Genomic DNA, 13,809 nt, shown 5'->3' with positions numbered 1-13,809 from the left:
ATAAAATCGACACAAAATAGCGTTGGAGGGATATATGTTATGTAAAATTTTGAGATGTAAAATTCTAATTTTGTTTGTAACACAGTATTTATATGGTAATGACCATGCTTTTGACCACTCAGTTTTAGAAAAAGTTGAATTCCATACTGCTTTACCTCCGGGGGAGATTTTCTTCTTTTCATTCAGTGCATTACGTATATGTCTGCTAACATCCATTCATTACTTAACCTGTTCCAGAGGTGAGCTGTGACGTCATTGGGAAAAAGCCTCCCTAGTCCAGTGTGAGCCTAAGTAATAATAATTATTCATGTGGAAAAGAAAAATACCATGTTTAAGCAATTCTAAACACCACTGAAACTGTGTTCTGCAGTGTGCAGCTAACTCATAGCCCACCCCAGTGTTGTGTAGCCCATTTCTGAAACTGGAGTTTTACTTGTATTTACAGTTTGTAAAAAATGCAGCTGTCTACTGGTTACTTGTTTTAACAAACGATTAATGCACTGATTATAGCCAATAACTGTAAGAAATAAATACATTAAAAAATGGGCTATATTAGCTCAGAAAAAACAATATGACATTTGGTAGAGTGTATGTTGATCTATAATTATGCAAATTCCACATTTCAGGACATTCAACAAGTGCATTAACTTAGATGTTTTCTTTTCCTGTTGTTTTAGTATGTAGTGTATGTGCTTCCCAGTCATTTTTAATTTTGCTTTTTATTTGTTTACATTTTGCAGACTTGAAAACTAATTCTATTTCATGGAAGTGAAGCTGCATTACCACTGAAAAGCACATGCAGGTGCTGTTTGACTAGTTACAAAAAATGAAGGTGGAGTCTGAAAAAAAAAAAAATACTGAACTACATACTGTCAAAGGACAAAACATCTCTATCAACTAATACTTTGTCATTCATGTGTAAAAGTACCACAGATGAGCCTAAAAGCATCATACTGTAAACCAGGGGTGTCAAACATAGAACCTGTGGGCCAAAACAGACCTGTAAAGGGTCCAATCAGCTTGTGGGATAAACTGGTGAAATGCAAAAATTACACTGAAAATATGAACAACCAAGGGTTTAAAAAATAATTTTTGTTCAGTGGGTCACATATAGTCCAATTTGAAGTGGGTTGGACCAGGAAAATGCTATCATAATAACCAATAAGTAATGAAAACTCCAGATATTTATCTTTGTTTTAGAGTAAAAAAAAAAAAAAAAGTAAAATGACATGAAAATGTTTACATTCACAAACTACCCTATCACTAAAAATGTGAATACCATGTCTTATGTATATAAAATGTCTTAAGAGAAATAAGTGCAATTGGAACTATCTTTAACCCATAAAGACTCTCTGTGACTTTTATGTCAGTTCCCAAATTAATTTTTCTCTCTTTTTAACCTTTCTTAAGCAATTTATCATTGTTTATTGTAATATTAACCTCTGTATTTTGTGGGGTTTTTTTTTAGCGGAAATCGTGTATTTTCCTGTATTTAAATCGTTGATCATGATGATGTTCATAAAAACTCAGATTAAAGGTGAGGCTTATTATATCAGAGACAGAGAAAACTGAAGAAAAAGTGATTTTTTTTCAACAAATATATTAATAACTGAAGGTAAAAACAAGTGTCTCCATTCACTGTCATTGATCCAACTCCATGGGTTTTCCTGGTGAATCAATGTGTTTCCACAGTAACTACGGAGCCTCTGAACGTACAAATGGATCATATCTGATGACCATGAAAAGATGAATAACTGTATTTTACACCAATTATTGACATGTGTGGATAGGATTAATGGATCAACAGGTATTAAACAGTTTAGATCAATAGATGGTTTTGGTCGTCGTTGGATGTTTGGGTCTTTATGGGTTAAATTTAATGTTTTGTGTCTTTGTAGGTCCACCGTGACCTGTAAGCTGAGGCATAATATTGTTAAAATTGCACTTACCAGTCTTAAGAAAAGTCAGGTTGTTCACTGTTGTTCATGTTATTCACATTTTTTAAAGCATACTTTGTAAATGTAAACATTCTCATTATGTAATTTTACTTTTTTCGCTGTTATTATTTTATTGGTCTGGCCCACTGGGCTGTATGTGGCCCCTGAACTAGAACGAGTTTGACCCCCCTGCCGTCAGATCTAACTGTTTTAAGTCTTGCATGAATGTGTGAGAACAGCCTGCATAGTAAAATGGTAAAATGCACACATTAGAGGAAGTGACTGAAAACTTCTATGTCCTGTTGTATTAAGTCAGAGAATCATTTACATAAAGAGGAAACCACAAGTGTGAATGCTGGAGGTGGGATGGGTTATCTGTGATGTCAGAGAGGGACATATTAGGTGTGGGGTTTGATCTGAGTCCAAAAAACGGTTGTGGAGGTGAAAGTGACACAGTCATCCTCGGAGCCTTCATCCACCTGCTCCTGCAGCTCAAATACTCAGAGGTCATGGAGTCCATCGGCGTGGTGGAACACATCTACCTGCTGGTTATCATCACAGTCATGAGTGTACTTCAGAATGGTAAGAAGGATGGCTTTCAAATATAAACTACACTGAGGCTCTAAAATGTTTGATCTCTAATATGATTAATGCTTTTTCTTTCTCCTTCAAGTGTTCTTCGCCCAGAAGATAGAGAAAGAATGTACGTCTCATAACCCGCATGCGTCTGCTATTGAACGAGTGTCTTGTGCAAGGTAAGTTCCCCTTTTTCTTTAATTTTCTACTTAAAGTCAGTTTCCTGTTTATTCCCGTCAGCCTGATATTTGTCTCAGCAAAACAATGAGCAACTGTGTGCTATTTGTATATCCTACCATAACATGCACCAACTTTCCATTTGGTTTTACATCCTCACAGTTATTTCATCCAGTGACAAGGCAATCCTCATTTGCTTGAACACTCCCAGATGTGTGTGAGATGAAACGAGTTATCACGCAGATCATTTGAATGAATACCGGGAATATGACAACTTTTTTTTCACCCCCTGGTTCTGTGTGACACACCCTCACCTGAACAAATTTACAGATCATACAGATTTTTGGATCAGTCTAATGTCTTGTCCTGTTTACCCGACCTGCTACAGATAGTTAATGGTGTATGAGTAAAATGCATTCAGAGTAAAAGTAGTGACATTTTATCAAGTTTGAGTCACAAATAAAGAAAAATTGAGCCGCCAAAAAGGCTGGTTGGCTATCCTTTCCAAGATACAGTCTTGGGTCAAAATGTGAATTGAATTGAATGTCTGAGAATTGATAAGAAAATGGGTTTTACTCAAAAGGAATGTTTGTCTCAGAGCTACCAGATCCATTTGAAAACACTGTCTGCATGTTAGAATACATTCACTTAACAGGTTCTTTCTAGTGGAAGATTAATAAGTCTATTGCATTACTGTGCATGAAAAATATGTGTTCTAACACTTCATCATTTACATTGAAAACATCAGTGAACCAGCACTTTTGTGATATGTTTTCTAACTGATCTTATTAAAATATGTAAGATTAGCACATTTAATCACTGATAACGGCAGATAATGTCTAAAAATAAATAAATAAATAAAATTGTAGACCAGTGTAATTAGTGCCATCAGAGTTCTCTTATTTGTCGATTAAAACTATTTCCATCGTCAATTTAGCATTTAATAATTTAGATTCACTTCTATTAACAGCATTTACTTCCCAGTCCTTAAATGTGAGCATTTACAGGCTTTTTAAACAGAAAAAATGCCAAAACAAATAAATGTATCACTTTTCTTCTTCTTCCTTCTTCTTCTTCGTCTTCTTCTTCTTCATCTTCTTCTTCTATTTTTTATATTTGTTACTATTATTGTTATTATAATTGATAGTGTAGCTAAAGAAAAAAAATGAGGTTCATTACCAAAATAGCCACTGTGTTTAGTTGTTAACCCAGTCAACCTCACACTTCCTGTTTTTGAGGTGTAATATTCAAGCCACTTGTTCTTCTTATTTTGAAAGCACAAACCTGCAGCTTTTACAAAATGGTGTAAAAACGTTATGCAACTTTTTAATGCATAAATGTGTAAGAAACAACTGGTTCACTGTTGCACTCATGTCTTTTCATGAGTAACACTGGATTTAAGAGCCCCATCGGTGCATGATCAGCTGTTTTGAAAGTTTTTTGGGCTTGTGTTGTCTTCAAATGAAGTGAATTAGATCATATTGTCAAAATCTTCTGTGAGCCTGCAGAAGTAAAAATACACATTATGCTAATCAGTTATACAAACATCAGGAGAAAGTGGTGTAGCACAAGTGTAGTTCTGTCTGTTTGTGACCCGTTCTGAGGTTCCAACCCACAGTTTGTAAGCGTAGTCCAACTCCTCTGACATGAGCGATTTCAGAAAATCTGAGTGTCTGGGTCACATGTTGTACTAATTATTGCATTTTGTTGCAGCAGCCTGTCCATGCCGAAGAGAGTAGGCTCAGTTTTTCCTGGCTTTCTATTTCAGCGTTGCTTCTCTGACTCAAACCCAACGTTGTTTCTTCTTCTTTTTTTTTTTTTTTTTTACAACTCACAAACTGTTACTTCCCTCTGGTCTCTTCTTTGAGTTGCATCTGGTTCTGACAGTTCAATCTATTTCCTAAACATTTCCTCATGGTTTCTTATTGCAGGTGACTTGGTTGAAATGTGGTAATTACTGCTGTTCTTTAATGCTTCTTTTCAGTCGTAACTGCATGGATGCTTATCCTACTTTCCTGGCAGCGATGTGGTGTGCTGGTGTGTGTCTCAATCAAGGTAATGATTAATCAGCTTTTGTTTATAAGACAGTCATGCTTTTGTACTAGTGCACGGTTTAACCCACGTGGAGTCAATTAAACTGAAAAAGACAGACAGTCACATTTAAATTCACTGTTGGAAAAAGGAAAATACTAGTGTAAATATCACTGTAATAACTTCATAATAAATGAAATCTGCTTTTCACAAACATTTATTATTATTATTTAAGATAACTATAATATTGTATATATTATTATCATTTTTATACACTTAAATGGTTTTCTGAAATTTGGTACAAAACACTCAATGAGCAAAGTTGACCACATACTAAACTAGAAGCACTCGGAGAGCGCAGACCTCCGGCAAGGCTGATCAGTGGCGCCCCCCGTGGGCCCCCCCACCCCCGATCACCACCAAAATTTAATCATTTCTTCCTTATCCCATTTCCAACAAACCCTGAAAATTTCATCCAAATCTGTCCATAACTTTTTGAGTTATGTTGCACACTAACGGACAGACAAACAAACAAACAAACAGACAAACAAACAAACAAACCCTGGCAAAAACATAACCTCCTTGGCGGAGGTAATAAAACTAAAACTAAGTAAAACATTTTCTAGACTAATGGTACAATTTCCATTACTATTACATACATGAACAAAGTGCACTTCAACATTAAATAGTAAACTATTACTGTCACCAATTGTTGGTTGTTTTCAAATTCATGTCAAACACACTGAAAAACTATTGAATTAATGTGCAATTTTGTAAGATTATAATAACAGAGGTCCAAAAGTATGAAAAACTGCATTATTTTCAGTAAAACTGCAATACACTGTCATATCTGCTGCTGTTTGGCTCCATTATGCACCTCCTCACCTCAAAACCACTACTGTATGAAACTACTGCTGCTACTGTAAATAGATTAACATGTACACTTCATATTCTGCTATAGATTATTCTTTATACCGTTGATTTTTATTCCATTTGTACCTCTTTTTTTTTTAAATGCATGATATTTAATAAGGTGAGAGAGAAACAGTATCACTTCTCTATATGTTCTGTGCATCTAGTGAATTGACAATAGAGTAAATCTTTGAAAATAATGACAATAAAAAGCCATTCCAGGACCTAAGCCCTCCAAAAACTGAAAAAAAAAAATCCCAGATATTTTTTCTTTTTTCAAAAAATGTTTCTCTTCAGTGTCTGGATCTGATTGGTGATAGAATTCGATACAAGGCATTTCTCATGGATGCAAACAAATCACTAAAGGTTTATAAAATCAGTTTTAACATGTGTATTTATAGTCAGTTTTTGCACCAGGATGAACCTCACCCTAGAATGTCATTTTTTCAGTAAATGTTTTGACCTCAAACTTTACTTGAACCTTTATTTTTCTCTAGGGCTGTCAAAATGAATGTGTTAATGTGGATGAATCCATCATCATGATTAATCTGATTTTAACACAGTTAACCCATCTAAAGTGCAGAATGACTCTGAACGTCTCTGATTACGTATTTTGGACAGTTTGTCCAAGTAGAGTTACGGTCGCACATGCGTAAATGGGCAATTGGTCCAGTAGTGACAGGCAGCAGAACCAACCCATGAAGATGGAAGACACTAAACAGTGTGTTGGCCCTCTCAATGGGAAATATGAGTATAAAATAAACCCAAGACAGAACAGTTGCTTAAAGTTGTTTTACTGAATTTGTTGAAGGTGTTTAATAAATACGTTAAGTGCATATACATTCCCTTCTTTCATGAGTCTGTTTGGTCATGCAAAATGAAACGCGATTAATATAAATTATAAATGAATGATATTTAATTGTGATTGATCAAAATGAATCCACAGCAACCCTGTGATTAATCCGATTGAAAATATTAATCATTTGACAGCACTAGTTTTTTCGTTACAGGACATTCTGTTGCTTTGACAGATTGTGAGTTTTAGCCTTAACTCCAGTATTTGAATAAAAGACTTTTCTGGGTCCGTCATGGCTGTGGGAACCCTGCATATATAAAACCACATCAGTGCTAAAATGTTTCACATTCCTTTTATTTTTTCTCTGGTGTGTCCACAGCTCCAGCCGCCTTCGCAGGGTTCATGTACCTTGTTGTCAGGCAGAAGTACTTTGTCGGGTACATGGGACAAAACTCTCAAAGGTCAGTACTAACAGATAATCTGAACTTTTGCTGCGATCAGACACGTCATCTTATAATTTTTTTTTTTATTATTATTATTTCTGTGTAGCACCCCAGGCTTCCTGTTTGGAAAGCGCATCCTCTCCTTCCTGTTGTTGATGTCGGTTGTCGGCGTCTTCAACTACCTGCTGCTGCGTTTCTACGGCAGCGACTACAAGGAATACGTGGAGACCATCACCAACGCTGCTTCTGCGCTTCTCCTCATCCCTTAGTCCAGTGTGGGTTAAATCATGGAAATTCATAATGTCTGATTACATTTGCTAAACTGATGATTTCTGATTTTGTATTTGTGTCTGGTCAAAAATAAACATCCATACATACAACAGTCTACAATATTCTTCAGCACAGATTTTACACTTACAATGTATTTCCAAACATGTCTTCAAAATACTGAATATTCACAAACAATCTCATGTTTATGCCATTAATAATGTTCTCGATAGGATTTCATCAGTCTTTTCTCTGATTAGCTTGAAAAATCACAGCATCTGGACCAATATGGGATGCAATTGGGTTTTCTGAAGACTCAAGATCCATTTTGCCATGTGCTTAATCCACCGCTGGCTCAAGTCATTTTCAGCTTAAATGGTGAGAAATATAAACAGTGAAGAATAGTTAGACAGTTCAGAATTCTAACTGACAAAATAGATTCAAGTATACACTGATCAGCCACAACATTATGACTTTAAAAGGAGAAGTGGTAATAATACTAATTATTTCATTACAATGATACCTTTCACTGGGTTGAATATACAGCATTAGGCAGCAAATGAACATTTAGTCCTCAAAGCTGATGTTTTGGAAGCAGCGAAATAAGCAACATAAGGAACTGAGTGACTTTGACCAGGTCCATATTGTAACTGGGTCAGAGCATTTCCACAACTACAGGTCTTGTTGGGTGTTCTGGTCTACAGTGGTTAGTACCGACCAAAAATAGACTAAAGAAGAACATCCCAGTCTCAGGACAATCAGTCATCTGTTGGAGGTGTTTGAACAAATAAATCTGATCCATGAAGACCCCACCTCTCTACTTCCAGGACTTCAGGGATCTGCAGCTAATATCCTTGTCCAGATACCCCACAGACCTTCAGAGGTCTGGTGGAGTCCAGGCCTTGGGTCAGGACTGTTTTTGTGGAAAAAGGGGAACCTATGTAATATTAGACAGGTGGTAATAATGTTCTGCTCCCATAGATGCTGGATTGGTTTAGATCTGTTGTTGTTCTTTCGATACTTTTGGTCAGTATGAACCACTTTACATTGGGAAAGAACAACAAGATCTGAAAAATCCATCACAATTTCTCCCTTGTTAAGTCGCTCAGATCTCTACTCTGGCCCATTTTACTGTTTCTACCACATCAACTGCAAGGACTAAATGTACACTTGGTCCCAGACAGAGGTGTCAAAAGTATTCATATTCATTACTCATGTAGAAGTATAGATACTAGGGTTCAAAAAGACTTCTGTAGAAGGTGAAGTATCAACTCACGCTGTTTACTCAAGTGAAAGTGTAAAAGTACTGGTTTCAAAAATACTTACAAGTATAAAATGTAAAAATGTAAGGGAAAAAAATGCCATTAGGACAAAAGCTTATGCGGCGCCACAGGGGCCTATAGTGCACTACCCCACCTCCCCAAAAAACATGTTTCTAAAGGCCAGAATGACTATAATGTTATATTAAAATGTTAATGGTGAAAAATTTGGGATGCACTAGTCTACCTGTTTCAGACGCATATATGCCCATTGATAATGAACACATTTTAGTCCAATGCAAAGAACCATATATCGTCGGCTTCCTGATAAAACCTGCTAAGTGACATTTTTGGTTGGGAATAAAAACCTGCTATCTCCCCTATTATAGCTTCAAATTTCAGTCTCCTGTGAAAGTTGTTTACATTCCATCATAAGTACCAACATTAAAGGAACAGATATTTTTTTGTCATATTTCACAGTTTCTGCAGGTTTTATCAGGAAGCCGATGATATGTGCACTACTGAGCATTAACATGTGTGTCATGGAGCAGAAGAGACAAAGAGAGAGAGATGGATGGATGGATGGATGGATGGATGGATGGATGGATGGATGGATGGATGGATGGATGGATGGATGGATGGATGGATGGATGGATGGATGGATGGATGGATGGATGGATAGATAGATAGATAGATAGATAGATAGATAGATAGATAGATAGATAGATAGATAGATAGATAGATAGATAGATAGATAGATAGATAGATAGATAGATAGATAGATAGATAGATAGATAGATAGATGAACTTGATTTATCCCAAACTGGGAAATTATAGTGTAACAGCAGCGTGACACTCATCCAATAACAATAGAGTACCACAGGAAACGGGAGTAACAGAAAAAAAGAAATGCAGCACAAGAGCAAACACTATATATACACTGTACATGATATATTAGAGGTATAAAAGATCTGGATAGAATCTGGATGATAACTGTAATGTGCTGAAATAGAACTGCAAAGTGCTGTAAGACTAGTTGCCTATAAGTATTGCAATGGTGCAAAATGTCAGGTGTGATGGATCGTGTACAAACCAATAGGGTGTTGGAATGATATATGTTTATACATCTCATCCAACTGCAATCAAATTCATCTGGATGGTGTATTTATCTGGATTTTTTTTTTTTTTTTTTTTTTTATTTGGACGATGACAAGTCAAAATGAAATAGGAGTAACAAGGCTATTTTAAAAATGTAAGGAGTAGAAGTAAAAAGTCAGCTGAAAAATAATGACTCCTGTAAAGTATAGATAACCAAAATTTCTACTTAAGTAAGGTAACAAAGTATTTCATTACTTGACACCTCTGCTCCCAGATAATCAGAATGAACAGCTCTTCACCAGTCAGCTGTCAGAATGTTATGGCTGATGGGTGGAATGTGAACAATAACGGACACTTACCTTAAATGTTCTTCTGCTGAAGCCAAACCAGTGTGGGAAGTCAAACATAGCATCAGAGTAGTACTTGAGGGTGAAGGAAGCGTCTCTCCAGACAGGTTTGATGCCTGTTAATCTGTTCCTGTTCGTCATCTGGATGTTTTTTTCTGCCCAGTCCTCCAGTGCTTCAGTCAGGTCAACCTAACAATCACAAAACAACACTTTAACCCTTAAAGACCCAAACAACTGCTGGCGAACCAAAGCATCTACTGATCTAAAATGTTTAATAACTTCTGAACCACTAATCCTATCAATACATGTCAGTAATTGGTGTAAAATGCAGTTTGTCATCTTTTCATGGTCATCAAATATGACCCATTTGGACGTTCAGAGGCTCTGTAGTTACCATGGAAACACTGTCATCTTCTACAACATTGATTCACTAGTAAAACCCATGGAGTTTGATAAATGACAGGGGATGGACACACTTGGTTTATGTTCAGTTATTGATATATTTGCTGGAAAAGTCCGTTTTTCTTCAGTTTTGTCTGTTTCTGATATAATACCCATCAGCTTTAATCTGAACTTTTTATGAACATCTACATGATCAGTGAATTAAATATAAAAAAAATACAGGATTTTCACTAAAAATCTGCAAAATACAGAAGATAATATTACAATAAATGGTGATAAATCACTTAAGATGGGTTAAATAAAGAAAAAAATTCACTTGGGAACTGCCACAAAAGTAGCTTTATGAGTTAAATTTATTAAAATATCACATAAATATTAAATATGCAGCAGAACATTAAAGCTGGCTCACATCTACTCTGTAGCTTTCCCCTGCCACTGATGCTATCGTCCAGTCCAGGCCTCGCTCCATCTGCCACTGGATGAAAGGGTCTTTTCCATCAATGGACACCACGAAATGCTTCAGTACTGGAAAAAAAAACAAAAAAAAACTTAAAGGGGTCATATTTTGCTAAACCCACTTTTATTAGTCTTTGGTACATTTATTTGTGTATTTGAGGGCCATAATAGTTCAAAAAGTTTGAATCTGAACCCTCCAGGTGCTGCAAAGCTATCTTTATATTCATTTTGGCAAAAATTGAGCGGATTTCTACAACGTTTTAATTCCTGCTTAATTTCTTACGTCTATAACTCGTTACGTCACGATATTTGCACATATAAGGTCAAGACTTCCGACGAACATTTCTCAGAGTACGCCATAACTGTTTATCAGCAGCAGCTGTTGTAGTAAAAACTGAAAATATGTCCAAACCTCAAGCCGATTACCTAAAATGTTCAGTTGTTGGTTGTATTAACAAACACAAGTGGCTGAACGGGACAGAGCAGCACAGTCAACAACCTGGAGGGGGCGGGGCGTGAAGTGGCTCATTTGCATTTAAAGGGCCAGCATTCAAAACAACCTTTCTGGTGTCATTACTCAGAAATAGGGTTGAAGATGGACCTGTGGAGTTGAATTAATGAAGAATTCAGACCCAAGTATAGCATTTACAGTTTATGTAGACCACAGGGAAATGTTTTAACCCTTTCATGCATGCATTATGAGAACCTTAGTCAATATTTTTTTCTTGAGTGATTTTATTCCTCTTTAGGCATGAAAAAAACGATGCAATTGAAAAAATTTTATGAATCTATTTTTCATGGAGTTACAAAAATGTCCACTCAGCTGGACACCATGCATTTAATTTTTGAAGCCAAGAAACATGTATTTAAAACCCATCATCAGAAAGTGATGTAATGTGTGAAAACTATGAAATAGAAACATTTTTAATGCTAATGCTCATATTTTAACATACTCTAATACTAGTTATTACTCACAGAATTTTACACTAAACCATGTTACTGCAGATCAGGTTTATCAACAACAGCAAAGTTACAGTAATGATATGAATTGCAGTGTTTGGGATGATACATAAGCATCCACTTTGTTGGCTGATATGGAACTAAAACAACAAAAAACATGAATATACAAGAGAACAGCTGGAAAATAACTGTCCACTGTAGTGATCACTATGCATAAAACGGTTAAAATGCAAAATTCCACTTTAAAAAAGAAGCAAAATATCACTCCTTTCAGACTGTCTCCTGCCACAGTGAGTCTACCACACCCACTGCAAAATTAGAAACCAGGATGAGTCACCCATACCACCAAACTAAGAGTCCAGATGTGAGCCACAAACACACAAAACATGCCCAAAAGAACAGACTTTATTCAGGAGTGATCCCACAAATGTGTCTGCGTTTGGAAGCGTGTGCGTAAAATGCGTTCAGAGTTCAATCACCTCTGATGTCTTTGCTGTGTGGAGAGTTTCCCTCACACACAGACATGAGGAGGTAGATCCTCTTGGACAGCAGACTCTTTCTGACTCGGGTGTACTCCCACAGACTGCGCATTCGAACTTTCCTGTTTCAGGACAAACGCACTTTATTAGTATTCGTATTGTGTTTGTGCGTAAATGTTTCCGTGTGCGCTCTGAGACCGTGTACCTTCGCAACGAGTTGTGGAAAACTACTTTACCCCTACAGGAGTGGAAGTCATCGATGAGGACCAGGTTTTTGTCCGGATCGGTGTGGACGCAGTAACCGGACCCGGACCTGTCCACGGAGAAGCCGGTTGGAGGTTTACGCAGAAACTGGTCCAGGTCTGTCACAGTGATCTGGCTCTGGGACAGGTCGTCGATGGTCATTGTGGGTCCGTTGTGTCTCTCCTCTTCTGCTGATGCCGTGTAAAAAAAAAAAAAAAAAAAAAAACCCACAGTGGGTCTGACATGAGTCAAAGTAAAAGGGGTTTAACACTGACATCCGGACAGGGTGCACCAAAATAAAGGTCTGCACTGTCAACAAGTCTGTGCAGACATTTAAGTTGAAAAGCAACTGACATGTGGGTTTTTGAAAGCAGCAAAAACAAATAGACTTAAGTACAATAATACAACAATAATATAATAATAATAATGATGATAATGAAGTTCTTTATTCAGTCATCACATAATACTACCAGTGTCAACACTACAAACATTACCAACAGGTTAGTGACTGAAAAGCCACAGGCAGAAGCAGAATACTTATCAGCTAAAATTTGCTTAGAGGTCTTATTTCTGTCTTTGTGCATAAGAAATCAATCTAAGTGAATCCCCAAAGGAACTTAGTGTTGGTAAATGCAAGTTATGCAAATTTACAGGATTTCAGTTCTGTTCAACATGTTGATGGTCATATGAACTATGTTGTCAGCTCAAAAATGTCACATTTCATCACAATTAATGCTATATTTTCATTTCACAAATGGCCAAGTTCTATTTGAACTGAATTTACCTGAAAAACAAATATTCTATTCTTACAGATTCCCCAATTTTTCTAACAAGATTCTATCCTACATATCACGTTTTATTTTTACAGGTTCAGTATGGAGTATGGTCCTGATCCATCCTGCTTATGTTACGCCAATACATACATGAAGAATGTCATATGTCACTTTTTAAATCAACAGTTTTCGAATAATAAGCATTTTTATAAAGAAATAACAATTCTATATTGTTATTTCCTCTTTAGTATGATGATAAACTATACAATAAATAATTCTGAGACTAGTTTTTGCACAGGGATCATTTGTGGAAACGGTGACATGGCTGCCAAGCATCAGTATGATGGGATCCATAACAACCATGTCACATCCGTCCACTGCCACATTTTGTGTTTTTGTGTCAGCTGTTATTGTTTTAGATCCACAATACTAACATTTATGAATAAGAGGAGAATTAGCAATAGTAAGTATATAAGTTTATTACTAATAAAGTACTGGTACTGACCAGAGCATCATGGGTAATGTCACCTCCGTCCACTGTCACGTCCGTCCACTGTCACGTCCATCCATCAGCAAAAGTTTTCATATACACGTGCTATTCAAAATCCAATATTTCTGAAAATAGAGCTTCCACTGTCAAATAATATCAGTAG

The 13,809-nt window shown here is 36.4% G+C and overlaps 2 protein-coding genes across 2 annotated transcripts; one reads left to right on the top strand and one right to left on the bottom strand.

Annotated features, from left to right (window-relative positions):
* Positions 1-2,270: 2,270 nt before the first annotated feature.
* Positions 2,271-7,212, top strand: alox5ap (arachidonate 5-lipoxygenase-activating protein). Its single transcript, XM_030155083.1, has 5 exons — positions 2,271-2,519; positions 2,611-2,692; positions 4,675-4,745; positions 6,809-6,890; positions 6,979-7,212. Exons 1-5 carry the CDS (start codon positions 2,318-2,320, stop codon positions 7,139-7,141), a joined length of 600 nt encoding a protein of 199 aa, XP_030010943.1. The 5' UTR covers positions 2,271-2,317; the 3' UTR covers positions 7,142-7,212.
* Positions 6,763-12,605, bottom strand: medag (mesenteric estrogen dependent adipogenesis). The gene is made up of 5 exons (XM_030155082.1): positions 12,346-12,605; positions 12,141-12,262; positions 10,655-10,770; positions 9,856-10,032; positions 6,763-7,509 (listed from the first exon to the last, which is right to left on the bottom strand). The coding sequence occupies exons 1-5, from the start codon at positions 12,543-12,545 to the stop codon at positions 7,495-7,497; spliced, it is 630 nt and encodes a 209-aa protein (XP_030010942.1). The 5' UTR covers positions 12,546-12,605; the 3' UTR covers positions 6,763-7,494.
* Positions 12,606-13,809: the final 1,204 nt, after the last annotated feature.

The sequence above is a fragment of the Sphaeramia orbicularis genome, chromosome 14 (assembly GCF_902148855.1).
Source record: "Sphaeramia orbicularis chromosome 14, fSphaOr1.1, whole genome shotgun sequence".
Taxonomy (NCBI): Eukaryota; Metazoa; Chordata; class Actinopteri; order Kurtiformes; family Apogonidae; genus Sphaeramia; species Sphaeramia orbicularis.
The sequence above is the reverse complement of the archived record's forward strand: the minus strand, read 5'-3'. Positions and strand labels throughout refer to the sequence as shown.

Bases quoted from the DNA above. Each gene is read 5' to 3' on its own strand.
- alox5ap (XM_030155083.1), top strand. From the start codon at position 2,318: ATGTCAGAGAGGGACATATTAGGTGTGGGGTTTGATCTGAGTCCAAAA. The intron at 2,520-2,610 runs GTAAGAAGGATG...TTCTCCTTCAAG, and splicing joins CATGAGTGTACTTCAGAATG to TGTTCTTCGCCCAGAAGATA. The intron at 6,891-6,978 runs GTCAGTACTAAC...ATTTCTGTGTAG, and splicing joins ATGGGACAAAACTCTCAAAG to CACCCCAGGCTTCCTGTTTG.
- medag (XM_030155082.1), bottom strand. From the start codon at position 12,545: ATGACCATCGACGACCTGTCCCAGAGCCAGATCACTGTGACAGACCTG. The intron at 12,263-12,345 runs GTACACGGTCTC...GTCCTGAAACAG, and splicing joins TTCCACAACTCGTTGCGAAG to GAAAGTTCGAATGCGCAGTC. The intron at 10,771-12,140 runs GTGATTGAACTC...TTTTTTTTCCAG, and splicing joins ACACAGCAAAGACATCAGAG to TACTGAAGCATTTCGTGGTG.